This window comes from Erythranthe guttata, chromosome 1 (genome assembly GCF_056151865.1).
Source record: "Erythranthe guttata isolate IM_541 chromosome 1, IM_541, whole genome shotgun sequence".
NCBI lineage: Eukaryota > Viridiplantae > Streptophyta > Magnoliopsida > Lamiales > Phrymaceae > Erythranthe > Erythranthe guttata.
In genome coordinates, this window is record NC_142533.1 from 12,171,804 (window position 1) to 12,189,042 (window position 17,239).

At 31.6% G+C, this 17,239-nt stretch overlaps 2 protein-coding genes across 2 annotated transcripts; both read left to right on the forward strand.

Annotated features, from left to right (window-relative positions):
- Positions 1-6,919: 6,919 nt before the first annotated feature.
- On the forward strand, positions 6,920-11,253 carry LOC148772844 (uncharacterized). Its single transcript, XM_088820784.1, has 8 exons — positions 6,920-7,340; positions 8,175-8,489; positions 8,762-9,226; positions 9,510-9,624; positions 9,738-9,811; positions 9,970-10,155; positions 10,357-11,161; positions 11,247-11,253. The coding sequence occupies exons 1-8, from the start codon at positions 6,920-6,922 to the stop codon at positions 11,251-11,253; spliced, it is 2,388 nt and encodes a 795-aa protein (XP_088676910.1).
- Positions 11,254-13,023: 1,770 nt separating this feature from the next.
- Positions 13,024-16,570, forward strand: LOC105961621 (ubiquitin family protein). Its single transcript, XM_012985854.2, has 7 exons — positions 13,024-13,241; positions 14,110-14,242; positions 14,889-14,974; positions 15,095-15,173; positions 15,263-15,372; positions 15,557-15,621; positions 16,333-16,570. The coding sequence occupies exons 1-7, from the start codon at positions 13,140-13,142 to the stop codon at positions 16,424-16,426; spliced, it is 669 nt and encodes a 222-aa protein (XP_012841308.2). The 5' UTR covers positions 13,024-13,139; the 3' UTR covers positions 16,427-16,570.
- The last annotated feature ends 669 nt before the right edge of the window (positions 16,571-17,239 follow it).

Here is a 17,239-nt window from a genome sequence, read left to right on the forward strand (position 1 = left end):
ACGAGGATTGCTCGACTGATTGATATATGTTAGACTCTTCCAGAGATCTTAAAGATTCCGATGGTAGCGAATCGAATTAATTTGATCGAATAGATATTTATATTTTGTGGTTTTTTCTTCCAGCTTTTCGCTCTTTTAATTTGTTTTATTTTTACAATGTTCAAACTATTAATTATGTTTGCATATGTAATATATTTTTATGCCACTTTACTTTTTATTTTATTTTGCTTTCTTCTTTGATCTATTTGTGGAATTTAGTTTTTAATTATACATTAGATTGTTTGTTTAGTAATACGATTTGTTACTGGAGTTGTATTAGTTTGTTTCTTGCTACTACTATGACTATGTTTGACAGTTATTAATGAGAACTGATCGGCTGCTATCTCTTCGGATAGAAGGTTATATAATTTAGGGTCTTTACAAATAAGCCCATCAATGGGTACTTATTTACAAAGAGATCCAGATAAAAAACTCTTTTACAAATAAGTCCACACATGGTCCAAATTTTTGTAAAAGACTAAAATAGCCTCTCATACTTTAATATGCTCCAATTACATCCTTAATTTAATTTAACCTCAATTTGACTCCAAATTTCACAAATTATTCAATTTTGACCCAAAACTTTTTTTTTTTCAAATTATTTTTGTGCCGCCGGATCCCGTCTTTGACTTTTCGATTTTATTTTTCTTCCGGATTTTTTCGCCGGTCCCCGGCGTTGACTTTTTTTATTTTATTTTTTTTCTGATTTTTCCGCTACCTGTTTCTTGCGGCTTTTTCTTCTTTTTTCTGTAACATTTTTTTTCTTCGTTTAAACAACAATATTGTTGTGATTGATAGTAATATTAACTATATTACTATTTAACACAGTAAAATTAACTATATATACTACAGTTTAACACAATAATATTGCTATATTAATCTCTAGCACAGTAATATTAACACAACAAAACTCATTATTATTGTGTAATAGAGTAATATTACTATGTTGACCGTTCAACAAATGTAAACATAATAAAAAGTCAAAAGAATTAATATTACTGTGAGTGACAGTAATATTACTATAACAACAGTAATATTACCGTCAACCACAGTAATATTACAATAATAGACAGTAATATTATTGCGTTACTCCGTGAATAACTCAAACAAACAAAAAAATCCAAACAAAATAATAATATTGTTGTGGTTGACAGCAATATTACTATAACAACAGTAATATTACCTTCAACCACAGTAATATTATTATGTTACTCCGTGAATAACTCAAACAAAACACAAAACCCAAAAAAATAATAATATTGATGTTGTTGACAATAATATTATTGTGTTTACAGTTATTTTACTGTCAACGACAGTAATATAACTACGTTGACTTATCAACAAATCAAACAAAATAAAAATAAATAACAAATAATAAAAAATAATAATATTACGTTAATTTACTGTCAACGGCAGAACAATTACATAAATGTATTTTCAACGCCAGTACAATTACGTTAATTAACTTTCATTGACAGTATAATTACGTTAATTTACTGTCAGTGGCAGTACAATTACAGCCAACGTTTAGCAGCGGACGTTAAAAAAAAAAAAAAAAATCGAAACGTCAACGCCGGAGATCGGCGTTGACCGCCGGAATCCGGCGGCAAAAATATTTGTTTTGAAAAAAAAATGTTTTTGAAAGAAAAGTTTTGAAATTGGATTTTTGTGGTCAAAATTGGATTTTTTTTTGGACAAAATTAATTAAATTGGGGTTACAATTAAGAATTGGGTATAAATGGTTGGGAGTAAGTAATATTGTCATATAACATGAATAATTTCTTTATTTATAATAAATATTAAAGGGATGAGCTTATTGGTGAAAGAGATATAACCCTAAACCTAGAAGAATAAAGATGATTGGTTGATGACTTATGCAAAAACCCCTATAATTTATGGGGCAATTTGCAATAGGTCCCTCTATATTATAATTTATGCGTGTAAATTCAAGTCAAACTTTAATGTTTTAATAAATTAATAATATTTATTATGACAAAACTACCCTTAATTAAATCAAATTAAATCTCAAAAAATCTCTCTATCAAAACAAATTCTCAAACATCTCTCTTCCAAATATTAACTAAAACAAATAAATTAATTCATAACAAAAATATACAATTTATTTTACAAACTCATACTCTAAAAACGTCACCGCAGCCCCACCACCGCCTATGATCCGGGAACTGCGATGTCTATGACTCCGCGAATTACAAATAGCAAACTGAAAATTAGATTTTATATTATTGAATTGCAAACAACAAAATACCTATGATTTCGCCAAATGCAAACAAAACAGCAAACTGAAAAAACAAAATTCATAATTTGTATTACTTAATTACAAACAAAAAATTACCTATGACTTCACCAAATGCAAACAGCAAACTGAATAAAAACATTCAACAAAACTTGCATTATTGAATTGCAAGCAATAAACTACCTATGACTTGGCCAAATGCAAACAACAAACTGAAAAAAAAATAAAAAATAAAAATCAGCATCATTAAAAATATCAACCAAAAAATTGTTTATAGAACAATTTGCAAACAACAAAAACATTAAACAAAATGTTTGTAAAATGTAACTTAAGACATACCTTGCAAATTGTAAACCAGAGGAATCGAATCTCAACAGCAAACGCAATTCTTCAAACAACAAACGAAATTAAACCAACTGCAAACCGAAATTGCTAACAACAAACGATGGGAGGTTCTACATACGGAAAACACAATGCGAATTTGGCTAGGATTTTGGATTTCTGATTTTTTTTTTAGAGGGGATGTTTGTCGTCCTCTTTAATTCTTTCACAAAGAAATCCGCTCATAATCTAAAAAGATCCTTGTTTTATTCATCTCTATAATATTTCTTCATTAAAAAAAAGAAAAAGAAAAAGCGAAAAAAAAAGAGAGAAGCACGAGAGAGAGAGGCGTGAGAATTGAGATACAAAAGGAGAGAGAGATGGGGAATTATATAGGGGAAAAGTAACGTGATATTGGAGATAGGGGATATATAAGATTTGTTTTCTTATTAATTGAGGGTGTTATGGTCTATATACTAATTATTTTAGGGGTTATTTTACATAACCCCCTAGCCACCAAATAAACTAGTGATAAACCCAAGCCCAAATCATCCTTTGACATACCCCCCTGGAGAAGGGAAAGTACTATACTACCCTTATATGCAATTTTCGGCCAAACTGCATTCAGCATTTCTAGTACTGTATTTATCATTTTCGCTGATTTATTTATTATTATTATTTTTTTTTATAAATAATAATAAACCTATTTGTTAAATTTATATTTTTTTTTTAATTTTTTTTTTTAAATTAATTTTTTTAATTTTTTAATTTTTTTTAATTTTCAAAATAATATGTTTGCTGTACTGAAAATAACTACATGTAACTATAGTACCTATAGTAATTCGTAGTTATGTTCTTTTTTTTTCCCCATATTTTTAGTCGATCAATTGTATACACACACGAATACTGGCTTATACAAAAGAAATTCATAAACCCCAATAAAAATTTAGAAATGTCAATATTTTTATTATAAATCACCTCAGAACCAAAAAAATTAAAAAATTGAAAATACACAAATATATGCATATATAACTACATGTTACTATATATGTATAGTAATGTATAGTAATGTATACAGTTTATCAACCACTGCTTCACATGTGACTTCAACCAAATTTTTTGACACCTTCAAGGAGAGGATCAATGGCTTTCATAAGCTGCAATTGCAAAATCAAAACAAAAAAATATTACTTAGTTGCAAATCAACAAAATTTGAAGAAACATCAAAACACTCAAAAATTAACAAACACTAAGAGATCGAGAGATAGAGAGAGAGGTTATTGCTGGGAAATGCTACAAATTTTAAATCAAACATACAGTGAATCCTCACCCCCCCCTCGCCTCCTACCAAAACCCTAGGCGCCGCTACTAACCACCCACAGTTTCGCGCACCCACAAATGCAAAAAATTATAGAAATGAATCTGTAAACATAAAAATAAACAAAATTACCATCAAAATACAGATCTCGACGAGAGGAATTCAACGGTGGGTAGCCCGTCAAATTTCGACTGGTGGAACACAAAGAACACCTCCGACATGACCATCGTCGTCGAATGAAAAAAAAATACAGAAACAGATCTGCGCTCCAAACTGAATGAAATCACCACCAAAAGAGGGAGCCCGGCGAGAGGAATCCAACGGTAGTTAAACCATCGAATTCCGACCATCGGAGATTGAGTTATGGCTCCGGGAAGCAATTTCACCGGTGGGAGGTTTGTGGAGGCGGGATTTTGAATCTGGGAGAAGAAGAGAGACCGAAATGTGAGTGTCTAGGGTTTAAAACTGATTTTGAAAGGGTATTATAGGTACTTCAGAGGGGCCCAGGGGGGTATGTCAAAATATTTTCGAAATTAGGGGGGTTTCCCTTAGAGTGTAATCCACTTGGTAGTTAGTTCTATATAATTTGGGAATGAGGGGGGTCTACAAAATAATCCCATTATTTTAATTTATTTAGATTAATTTATTGGGAGAAAGAACCTAGGCCTATATTCATCTAACAACTAAAATCTCTAGTCATATGAGTTCAAAATAAGGGATGTCTAGCAAATTTCCCCATAATTTATATGTAAAATTCAAATTCAACTTATTAAAAATTAAACATAGTATTTTCATGAATTAATTTTTATGAGTTATTCTGAATGAAGAAACGGAAATCACTGTCCAACTAAGAGGGTGTTTGGCTAAGCTTATTTTAAACAGCTGATAAGCTCTTACGTCTGATAAGATGTTTTTAGAGCTGATAAGCTGTTACATCTTATTTTTAGGATTAATTTTTAGAGTGTTTGGATAATGAGCTTATTTCCTATTTTTACTCATTAAAAGATCTTAAATAAAAAGGTGGGGTAGATGTACTTATTTAAAAAGATCTTATTTGCTCTCCTACAGCTTATTTTTAAAAAAAATAAGATCTTTTTAAAAAAAATTACCAAACACTTTGGAAGAGCTTATAAGCTCTAAAACATCTTATAAGCTCATTTAAACATCTTATAAGCTTAGCCAAACACCCTCTAAATACTATTTACTATAAATAACTAAAATAAATAAATCAATTTAATTTGTCAAAACAGGAGGTTAACTAAATAAATAATAGATTAAAAATTAAATATTATTTAAATAACAAATAAATTAACATAAAAATAAAAACAAAATAACAAATTAAAACAAAATACTATTTAATTAAAATCAACCAAAATATTATTAGTTTACATATACAACTTAATAAATAATTAACAAATTAAAACCAAATCAACCAAAATAAATTACCGTCCCTTTTAATTTGTTTTCTTAACAAATTTTTTATTTTTGCCTTTAATTTATAAATTTTGATTAAGTTTTCTGTTATAATGGATATTAAACATCTTTCGTAAAGTTGGATTGTGTGGATGGAAGTAAACACTCACATTATATATAACTTCCAACATTCTTTTCAACTCCTCCACTAAGACATATAAAGGGTTTCCTCCATTATCATGCCATTTTCACACATCTTTCGTGTCAAGACTTTCATATTGTTCGAAATTTCTATGACAATAACTTTTTATGCTCATCTCAACAGTTATTACTATTTGTCTGTTGCAGTATAAGTAGTCTACTATACAATCTTTTGCACTTGGTGACTAAAAACAAGGTTTCACCAATCTGTTGTTCGATCGAGATTCCGTCGGATTTAATTGAAGGTCATCTGTGAACATCTCACTCATCCATTTATTTTTTCTATACATTTCTCCTGTAAATGCCTTTTCAATGGTTACTATGTATTAAACTTTAAATATTGTGTAAATATAACTGTGAGTTAATATAACTAATTGTATTTTCGTTTATTTCGATGACATATTTTTTTTATAGCTAATGGATCGTTCACTACCTCCGAAAGAAAGCCGTGGAAAAAAAGAGACGTTATTCAGAGAGCAATAAAGAAAATTGTGACTCTAGCACAACCTCATCATCTATGTTAACAATTGATCCAACAAGAGATATGAAAACTATTCGTCATCGCATAATACATATACAACATCCACGATTGAAGTTAATACATTGGGTGAATTCGCACTTAATGGACAATGTGATATTTTAGGTAATTCATTCTTTGGATTGGAAGATATATTTTATCATTTTTTAAATTTAAATTTATTTTTAAAAACTTTAAAAAGTTTATTTTTTATTTTTTTTCTCTTTGATTCATTTTCATTTGTCGGATATATTAATCAACCACCTCTTTAATTAAAGATTTGGAATTGGTTGCACATTCACAATCCTTTGCCAACAACACAAGCGGTCAAAATACTCCTCTTAGTATTTGATTTCATTATACTGCGTACATATTTTTTCACCTTTATGTATGTGCACACAATTCTTTATTTTACAAGACACATCTGGCCATGGAATAAACATTCGATCCTTCAATATGATGTTCTCCTTCACGCCTTTGGGAGGAAGAATTGATACAACAATAAATAAAGGAACTGCACCACCCACATTTATCATGTGCGGGGAACTACCACTGCATCGGAAGCTTAATTCCATCTGAAGGATTAACACCAAAATTTGCATAATTGTATATTTACGACACTGAAAATGAAGTATCAAACATAATGAATGTCGTAAGGTATACTACTAATTTTATCTATATGTTTACAAATGTTAGTTTAATTTATAACTTATCTACTATATGGGATTTTAACAAAAAATAATATGTATTCGTTATAGGATGGAATCAAGTTCGAATGAGCTATCAAATTCTATTGTTACAGATCTAAAGGATATGCTCGATCAGTACAATCCATGCATACGCGCACTCTTACATAATGGTCAGAGATAAAATTGAAAGTCCAGCATTCCGTGAAGTCAAATTACGGCTTTTAGGAAAGAGAAATCATGATGCTAGAAGATGCAATCTTCCTTCTGCATCTGAAGTAGCAACACTTATAGTTGGTGATTTTGATTCTGCCGACGCTGAGCGAGACATTATTGTTGAGACACAATCTGGGCTGTTGCGTCGTGTCTGTATAGTATCTCCAGCTTATCTTCTACTTCAATATCCGTTGTTGTTTCCACGTGGAGAAGATGGTTACAGAGATGATATTGCACTAAATGATAAGAGCAATTTGGTGACTAATAGGAGACGAAAAGTGTCAATGAGAGAATTCATCGCATTTCGAATTCAAATGCGAACCATTGAGAGCGGAAAATTTTTTAGGTTCCAAACGTCTATTCCAACAACTTACGGTTGATTTTTTTAGTACGATTGAATCAGCTCGTTTAGCATATCTTCGGATGCATTAAAAGGAGTTAAGGGCTGACATGTACAAGGGTCTTTCAGAAGCATACTTGAGAGAAAAAAACATTTCATCAAAAAAGGGGAAAGGTATCATATTACTAGCAACATTTATTAATAGAGCTTGCTATATGATACAAATTTACCAAGATTCTATGGCTATATGTCGATTGTCTGGATATCCTGATTTATTTATTACTTTCACATGCATTAGAATCGGATCGAGATAACAAGACTTCTCAAGGGTAAAGGTTTGAAAGTTGAAATTAGACCGGATATTGTTTGTTGAGATTTGAAAATAAAAATCGATCAGTTCATCAAGGAGATAAAACGGGGAAAAGTATTCGAAAAAGTGAAATCAGGTACTGCGTAAAAGTTTTTTGAAACTTATGATAGCATTTATATAATACTGTCAAATATTATTTTAATCTTCAAATTCTTTTTACAATGACTTATTTTAATTATTATAAAATTAGTAATAACTTATGTTAATTATAAATGTTTTTTGAACTGGTGTACTTAATAAGTTAAATGATATTATTATAATATTTTTCTGTAAAAGAAAATATTAATATAGTATTATTATAACATACACTTATTATAAGAATACCTCATTGTGGAATTTTCACATGTTTTCTAATTATGATCATTTTACAAAGAATTATTACATCTCATGATTTCTAATTTGTCTGTACATTATGACTATTGTATTGTATCAATATTACAGGAGCAAGATCTCCTGCATTTACTTAATTATTAATATGAGTTTTCTATTTTGTATGCAGTGATGTACACAATAGAATTTCAGAAGCGAGGACTGCCGTATACTTATATACTTATCTTTTTACATCATGACTCCAAGTACCCAAATCCAGAAGATATCGATAAGATAATATCTGCTAAAATCCCTGATGAAAATGAAGATCCTGTGCCTCATAGTTCTGTTACTTCTCTTATGATCCATGGTCCATGTGGTGTATTTAATCCAACCGCTTCATGCATGGAGGATGGGAAGTGTACAATGCACTTCCCCAAAAAATTCAATGATCGAACCTCTAATGATAAAGAAGGTTATCCACTGTACAAGAGAAGGGATAATGGTAGGGTAGTCAAAAAAGGAAAAAATATGATGTTGATAATAGATTTGTGGTGCCTTATAATCCATATCTGATGAAAAGGTACAAGGTGCATATAAATGTTGAGTAGTGCAACCAATCAAGATCAATTAAGTATCTTTTCAAGTACATCAACAAAGGTCATGATCGTGTTACTGCAACTTTTTATGGAACATGATCTGGCGACTCACAATCAGAAAATTACGATGAGATCAAGATGTACGTTGATTGTAAAAACTTATCACCATGTGAAGCAGTGTGGCGAATATTTGCATTCGATGTTTATTTTAGGGAACCGGCAGTCGAGCGTTTGCCTATTCACCTACCCAACGAACAAGTTGTATTTTTTGATGGTGATGAGTCTCTTGAATCGGTTATTGAGAGGTCACATGTATTGCAATCAATTTTTTTAGCATGGATGGACGCAAATTCTACATATACCGAGGCAAATGGTCTTACTTATGCAGAATTCCCAGCGAAATTCGTCTGGAAACAACCTTTACGTGCATGGACTCCCAAAAAGAAAGGATTCTCTTTTGGAAGAATTCATTACGTAGCCCCAGGAAGTGGTGAATTATATTATTTGAGCATCTTACTCAATATAATTAGAGGGCCTTCTTCTTATATTGAGTTAAGAACCGTCAATAATGTGGTTTATCCTATGTTTAGAGATGTTTGCTATGCAACTGGTTTGTTAGATGACGATAAGGAGTACATAGATGGTATTGAAGAAGCAAGCCATTGGGGGTTTGCTAAATTCCTACGAAATATGTTCATAACTCTTCTATTGTCGAATCAAATGACACGGCCTGAATAGGTTTGGGATAAAATATGGCATTTTTTGAGTGATGATATCATGCGTACACAAAGAACTATACTGCAACGTGAAGGTATTTTTTCACATATTTTCAAGTATTTGGTAAATTTATTACAAAATTTCTTTTCTCTGCCATTGATTGTTTTCTGCATCGTTGCTAATTTATTAAATTAATTTTAATATTTCAGATTTGCAGCTTGATGAAGATGATTTGAAAATTTTTGCCCTAATGAAAATTGAAGAAAAGATGCGAAGTAGCAATAAGAGTCTAGCTGATTTTCCAACAATCTCGTTCCCAAACATGTCTCTCTCCCACAAGTTGAAAATAGACTTATCAACGATGAACTTAATTATGACAGAAGTGCATTAGCTGCCGAACATTCAGAGTTATTGACAAGTCTCAATGACGAATAAAGGATTGTCTATGATAAGATTATGGTTCGTGTAAATGAAAGACGTGGTGGTTTATTTTTCCTTTATGGTTACAGAGGTACTAGTAAGACTTATATTTGGAGAACGCTTTCGGCAGTTTTAAGGTCAAAAGATGAAATAGTACTACAGTCGCTTCAAGTGGGATAGCATCTTTACTCATTCCTGGTGGAAGAACAACTCACTCGAGGTTTGCCATTCCTTTTAACGTTAATGAAGAATCTACTTGCAACATTGCATGTGAGTCTCCTTTGGCGGAGTTGATAACAAAAGCGAAACTCATCATTTGGGATGAAGCTCCGATGATTCACAAGCATTGTTTTGAAGCCGTACATCAATCTTTGAAGGATATCCTAAACCAGTCTGATCCTGAAAATGAGAATAAACCATTTGGTGGCAAAATAGGTGTTTTTTGAGGTGATTTTAGACAAATATTGCCTATCATGCCAAAGGGAACAAGACAACAAGTTGTGTCGGCGAGCATAAATTTCTCACATTTGTGGCGGCATTGTGAAGTGTTAACATTAACAAAAAATATGAGGCTTTCTTCAACAAGTTCTAATTGTGAGGAACTGAAGAACTTCTGAGATTGGGTGTTAAGTATAGGCGATGGTACTAATGGTGATGACAATGATGGAGTTATGAACATTGAGATACGTGATGAGTTGCTCATACAATCATCAGGTAACCACTTAGCGTCTATTGCTGGAGAAACTTACCCAAATTTGCTCGCTAATATCATGGATTCTGAATACTTACAACAGCGATCTATATTGGCACCTACTAATGAAATTTTTGAGAAGGTGAACGATTACATGTTGTCTTTAGTTCTCGAAGAGGAAAGAGTCTATCTTAGTTTTGATAGTCCATGTACGGCGAATGAGAGTGTCGACTCACATCATGATATTCATACTCCAGAGTTTTTGAATACTATTACATCTTCAGGTCCGCCAAACCATGAATTAAAGTTGAAGAGAGGTGTTCATGTTATGTTATTGAGGAATAGAGACCAGTCCAATGGGTTGTATAATGGTACAAGATTGACCATTACTCAGTTGGAAAATTGCGTTTTGGAAGCAAAAATAACATCAGGCTCTAATGTCGGACAAAATGTCTTCATTCCAAGATTGTCGTTAACACCGTCTGACAGTAGAATTCCGTTTCACTTTCAGAGGAGACAATTTCCCATTGTTCTTTCCTTCGCTATGACAATAAATAAAAGCCAAGGTCAATCCCTCCAAAATGTTGGTCTATATCTGAAAAAGTCTGTTTTCTCTCACGGACAACTGTACGTAGCAATTTCGAGGGTTACCAGTCGAAAAGGTTTGAAGATACTTATAGTTGACAAAGAAGGAAATACTTCAAAAAATACAACAAACATTGTTTATAAAGAAGTATTTCAAAATTTAAGGTATTTTTTATTTACAGTTTTTCACATTAGTTCTTATGTAACCCTTACATTCTACTATGCATAATATGTTCTTATTATTTCGCAGAGTGTGACATGCAATATCATTAAAATGAATGCATTGCCACAAAGAATGAATTGTCACACAACATTAAAGGTTATTGTTTTCCATATATTTGTTTCGCATTTTTTCTTTCAATAATTTTTTTTGTGTTATTAGAACTGATATATAATGCTAATGGGAATTGTTACTCTGCAGTAATATCTTGGGTACCAGTGAAGTGCACGCATCTTGTGAGCAGTTAAAGTGCGATTTTTAAGTGTACATTATATTTGTCACAGTTTGTGGTTTCCGATTTAATAACTGTGTTGTTGTTGTTGTTGTTGTTGTTATTGTTGTTGTTGTGTCATTTCATTAAAGGGGAAATTTGCTAGACACCCCTTATTTTGGACTTATATGGCTAGAGATCCTAGTTGTTAGATGAATATGGGCATAGGTCCTTTGACCCAATAAATTAATATAAATAAATTAAAATAATTACTATATAGACCATAGCACCCTCAATTAATAAGAAAACAAATCTTATATATCCTCTCTCTCCAATCTCACGTAACTTTTCCCCTATATAATTTCTCATATCTCTCTCCTTCAACATCTCAATTCTCATGCCTCTCTCTCTCTCTCTCTCTCTCTCTCTCTCTCTCTCTCTCGTGCTTCTCTCTCTTTTTTTTTTCTTTTTCTTTTTCTTTTTTTTAATGAAGAAATATTATAGAGATGAAAAAAAACAAGGATCTTTTTAGATTATGAGAGGATTTCTTTGTGAAAGAATTAAAGAGGACGGCAAACATCCCCTCCCAAAAAAAAAAATCAGAAATCCAAAATCCTAGCCAAATTCGCATTGTGTTTTTCGTATGTAGAACCTCCCATCGTTTGTTGTTAGCAATTTCCGTTTGTAGTTGGTTTAATTTCGTTTGTTGTTTGAAGAATTGCGTTAGATGTTGAGATTCGATTCCTCTGGTTTACAATTTGCAAGGTATGTCTTAAGTTACATTTTACAAACATTTTGTTTAATGTTTTTGTTGTTTGCAAATTGTTCTATAAACAAATAAACAATTTTTTGGTTGATGTTTTTAATGATCCTGATTTTTTATTTTTTTTCAGTTTGCTTTTTGCATTTAGCCAAGTTATAGGTAGTTTTTTGCTTGCAATTCAATAATGCAAGTTTTGCTGAATGTTTTTCTTCAATTTGCTGTTTGCATTTGGCGAAGTCATAGGTAATTTTTTTTTTGTAATTTAGTAATAAAAATTATGAATTTTGTTTTTTCAGTTTGCTGTTTGCATTTGGCGAAATCATAGGTATTTTGTTGTTTGCAATTCAATAATATAAAATCTAATTTTCAGTTTGCTATTTGCAGTTCGCGGAGTCATAGACGTCGCAGTTCCCGGATCATAGGCGGTGGTGGGGCTGCGGTGACGTTTTTAGAGTATGAGTTTGTAAAATAAATTGTATATTTTTGTTATGAATTAATTTATTTGTTTTAGTTAATATTTGTAAGAGAGATGTTTGGGAATTTGGTTTGATAGAGAGATTTCTGGGGATTTGATTTGATTTAATTAAGGGTATTTTTGCCATAATAAATATTATTAATTTATTAAAACATTAAATTTTGACTTGGATTTACACACATAAATTATAATATAGATGGACCTATAGCGAATTGCCCCTTCATTAAAATATGTAACCCCGTACAACGCACGTGTTCGATTACTAGTAATAAAGATGCTTGATTAGGGACTTATACACAAAAACCCCTATTTTTTATTATCCAAAAATATTTGGGTCTGCGGTCTGCTCAACTTCCGATTTCTTATAGAAAAATCCTAATAAAACATCTCACAAACTACAATCCCATTTTCATCACGATAAATAATATCATCAGTTGTATTTGTACCTTGAGGTACAACAGTTGGGTTGGAGCCATGGCCGATCTAATCGAAGAAGATGATGTAATGGTTAATATCACTCTGCAAATGATCGGCCCTTCTCCTCGTTCTCGCCTTACACTCCCCTCTTCAATCAAAGTATTTCTTCAGATTCCACCTTTTTAATTCCGGACTCTCTCTCTCTCTCTCTCTCTCTCTCTGATTTTGCTGAATTTTAAATGTTTCAAGTAGGGTTTCTTTTCTTTTTTTATCTGTTATGCGACAATTTGAAGTATGATGCAATTGTTTGTACCATGATTCCTCAGAATGTATTTCATCAGTAATCGGATTGTCAATTTGTTTTCCTCTTCTTTTACATAAACATTGAATTTAATTCAACAAAATTTATCTAATAGATGATTCCTTGTGGAAATAATAACTGAATTGGGATATCTTAATCTTAACAGAGTATGTTCTGAAAATTTCTACACTCACTGAACTGAATCTATTTAGAAATATATGTCTGAAGATCCTTTTTCTTTGAATATTTTAACTTATTTATTCTAATAATTGCAAAACAGTCTTGTTGGTATATTGGTAATCAGCTCCACTATAGGTTCCTCTTTTGTTATTCAAATTATAGACATTCACATATTTATTGGGAAGAATCATTTTTATATATATTTTCTTCTCGTTGATGACTATAACCCACTTCTGTCTGTGCATGTCGTTTTTATATCAATTCTTTCAAATTCGGATATCGCCATTGATTAGAATCTATATATAGTGTGTTATGGCATCAAGGTTAACTTCAACATAAGTTTGAAGGTATTGTTTTGCACTAAATGGCGATTGAAGTAACTTATGCATCTTTTTTTCCTGGGAACATACTCCTAATATATATCCCTCTTTTTCCCTCTCTCTCACAATCACATGTTATATACAGAACTTCATTTAGACACTGACACGTAAGGGTTTAATTTATTTATTTATTTGTTTATTGAATATTATGTTTCCTGACAAATAGGTTAAAGAGTTGAGAAAATTGATTGGCGGGACAAGTCACTTGCCAGTTGAGAATATGAAGCTTGTTTTTCGAGGAAACGTGTTGCATGACACTATAAATGGTGATGACTTATTGCTCCAACTCCATGATGGAGGTAAGATTGTCTGTCGTCTTCTTTGAAATACATCTTTTCCTATTCCGTTTATGGTTATGTTTTGACGTTGCCTTTACTTTTCTTAAACTAAAACAGTTACACCATCTTTTTTATTCTAGATTACATCTTAAAATCATTAGATGCATCAACGAATATAAGGATGATATGCTTTTCAGATTGGCTTTAAAGAAGACTATTCTAATTGGAGAACCGAAGCTTATATATTTGCAACTTTATAATCTTCTAACTGTTTGTATTCTCTGGTGGCCTTTTTGTTTTCCTTCAAGCACCTTTTTGTTTCTGATAATTGTGATAAGCTTGAAAGCAACAGAACTTATTTTGTCTATGGATAATATTAAGAATTATGATTTAGTCAATAATTCCTTCTTTTTGGTCCATAAAGTTTAATGATGATCATCTTTCGTTTTGGTTTTTGTTGCAACTACTTTTTTTCTGAATCTATGAGATAGAAATGGAATACTTGGACATTTTTATGTTATTATAAGTTTGAAAGAGCTAAAGTCTATTCTGATGAAGCATGAAGTTAGGCTTCGTATGATTTTGTGTTAACATTTTGCAAAACTCGCTTTCTCTCTTAACAGTATTTTACCATGTCTAACAATGTGTCGCAATATTTGTGTTTTAGACTCTGTGATTGTTGCCATCAAGCCAAAACCACCGGCTAAGCACACACTTAACAGTTTCGATGACGATGATGATGGAGAAGATATTGTCAGTTTTTTACTGTGATTCCAGGAATCTCTCTCTTTGCTTTTTTTTTTTTTTTTTTTTTTTTTTTTTTTTTTCTTTCTGAGTATTATAATTGTATATCTCTCTTGTTTGTTCTCATAGAAAATAGAACTTACGGAACCAACAAGCAGGTGGAAAAGGAGGCTTTTCCTTATATTACGTGATAAGCTTAAGCTACCTGGTGAGAGACTGAGCTAAGCTAGAGTTGTGCCATTTATGTATTGTTTACAGAAACTTGGTTTTGATAATCCCCATTAATTCCTGTATTAGATATGCTTTTGATGGCAATTTTCTCGCTTGGGATAAAGATATGGGCAGCAATTGTTGTATGGTTTATTCTGGCACCTGTTGCCAATAGATTTGATGTCGGCCCTTTATATGTGAGTTTTTTTGTTCTTATTTTGGGGTCGTCAGTCTACAGTTACCTTACAATGCATATGGTTGCATTTGGATTGAAAACTGTAAAACCCTAGTCTTTATTCGTGGGTGTAGACTGACCCATATAGAACAAGAGCCTGGTTTTCTTTATTTCGAACTAAACTTGACACAAAACGTTTTGTACAGATAATTGGAACCGGCTTTCTTATCATATTCTACAACCTTGGGCATCGGCAACCTGGTGACGTAAGGTATGTGCATGAGCCAGGAAATATCTTAAATTATATTGTCAATGTTTTTGTACCAATGTTTTGATGTTTAATTTCCTGATGGGGCTACTATTATTTTCTTTGTAAATTGTCGTGATCTTAGAAATGAGTTGCAAAATATGTTATGGGTGTTTGCATGCAGTAGCTTGTTAAGCTTCACTTTGTTCTTATTGATATGAAAAGGGCTAGTGGCTATCAAGTTCCATATTCGAATAATTCCACATTGAATCTTAGAAACAGAGTAGATCATTTAGATCGAGTGATTGTGATGATGCATTTGGTTTCCCTGAAATAAAAATAGGAATATATATATGGATTGGGTCATAGAAAATATTAAAATAGATGAAATTCAGTCAGTCAGTCAAAGCGCACCGAGGGGTTTTCCTTAATACACCTATTCATGTTCTATTTGTATACTTGTGTCGTTGGGAGGCAATGCATGCACAACTGGTGAAATATAGTTACTATTCCTTGGTTTGTTGATCTTCTGAAACGGCAACATGTTTTGTTTGCATTATTTCTAAATTTTATTACATGTAAGTTGGTCTATTGGACCTCGGTTTTTTTTTTGTTAATGATTCACATTTCTGCTCAAGATTTCTGTATTTTTTAAATTCTGGCATTTTAAAATGTGAGAGGGTCGGTTTCTTGCATACTTGATAGTTTTGGTTGGTTTGTGTGTGATTTGTGCAGTGCGTATTCTGTATTCAATGAAGATTTTAGAGAACTTCCTGGAACTCTCAATGCGGATCGACTAGATAGGGACATTCGTCTCGGGCAGTTTTGAGTGCAAGATTTGCCAATTCTGGTAAATATTAACTCGCAGATTGTTGTTACATATCTGGAATTCTCAACCTATCATTCAACTCAACAACTTGTTCCAGTAAAGATATGATTCAGGTCAAACATTAATTTCTTTGTCCCTTGCCAATTGTGAACTAGTAATTTTCGGTAACATTCCAATAGGAAATTAAATAATTATTTAAATAACTGATAGTAAAATTGAAATAAATATATGTTCCATAAGTGCAGAAAAGTAAGATAAAGTTGATAAAAAAAAATTCTAACTTTGAAAAACCAAATCATTACAGTATATATATAAAAAAAAAAAAATTAAACCTATAACAAACAATTTCAGAGAAAAATATAAGTGAATACGTTGAAAGGAACCGCGAGAACTGTAGAGTGAAAACAAAATATATAAAAATGCAAGAAAATAGATAGATAAATAGCTAAGAAGTTATTTTAAATAAAAAGTTAGGGTGCTTATAGGTACTTTTTAAAATGGATCAACTTATTTTTTAGATTTTTTTTTATCAAATATTTTGGAAGAGGTTATAAACTCTTAATCATCTTATAAATTGTTTTTAACATCATCTAAACTTAACCAAACACGCTCTAAGAAGAAAAAGAAAGAAGAAGTTCAAGAAAAACTGAACAATTATTAACGTGAAAGGTCTTTTAGATAGTTTAGGAATTAGTTGTAGGACATAAAATTAATTTCTCGAAAATACCTCAAGGACTGCCTAAATTGTACCAAAAACTGCACCCAAAGATTTCAAGCAAAACCATTGGGGCAACTATTTCAAATACTAACTTT

Bases quoted from the DNA above. Each gene is read 5' to 3' on its own strand.
- LOC148772844 (XM_088820784.1), top strand. From the start codon at position 6,920: ATGGTCAGAGATAAAATTGAAAGTCCAGCATTCCGTGAAGTCAAATTA. The intron at 9,625-9,737 runs GTCTCTCTCCCA...TGACGAATAAAG, and splicing joins ACAATCTCGTTCCCAAACAT to GATTGTCTATGATAAGATTA. The intron at 9,812-9,969 runs GTACTAGTAAGA...ACGTTAATGAAG, and splicing joins TTTCCTTTATGGTTACAGAG to AATCTACTTGCAACATTGCA.
- LOC105961621 (XM_012985854.2), top strand. From the start codon at position 13,140: ATGGCCGATCTAATCGAAGAAGATGATGTAATGGTTAATATCACTCTG. The intron at 14,975-15,094 runs GTCAGTTTTTTA...TTGTTCTCATAG, and splicing joins ATGATGATGGAGAAGATATT to AAAATAGAACTTACGGAACC. The intron at 15,373-15,556 runs GTGAGTTTTTTT...CGTTTTGTACAG, and splicing joins TTGATGTCGGCCCTTTATAT to ATAATTGGAACCGGCTTTCT.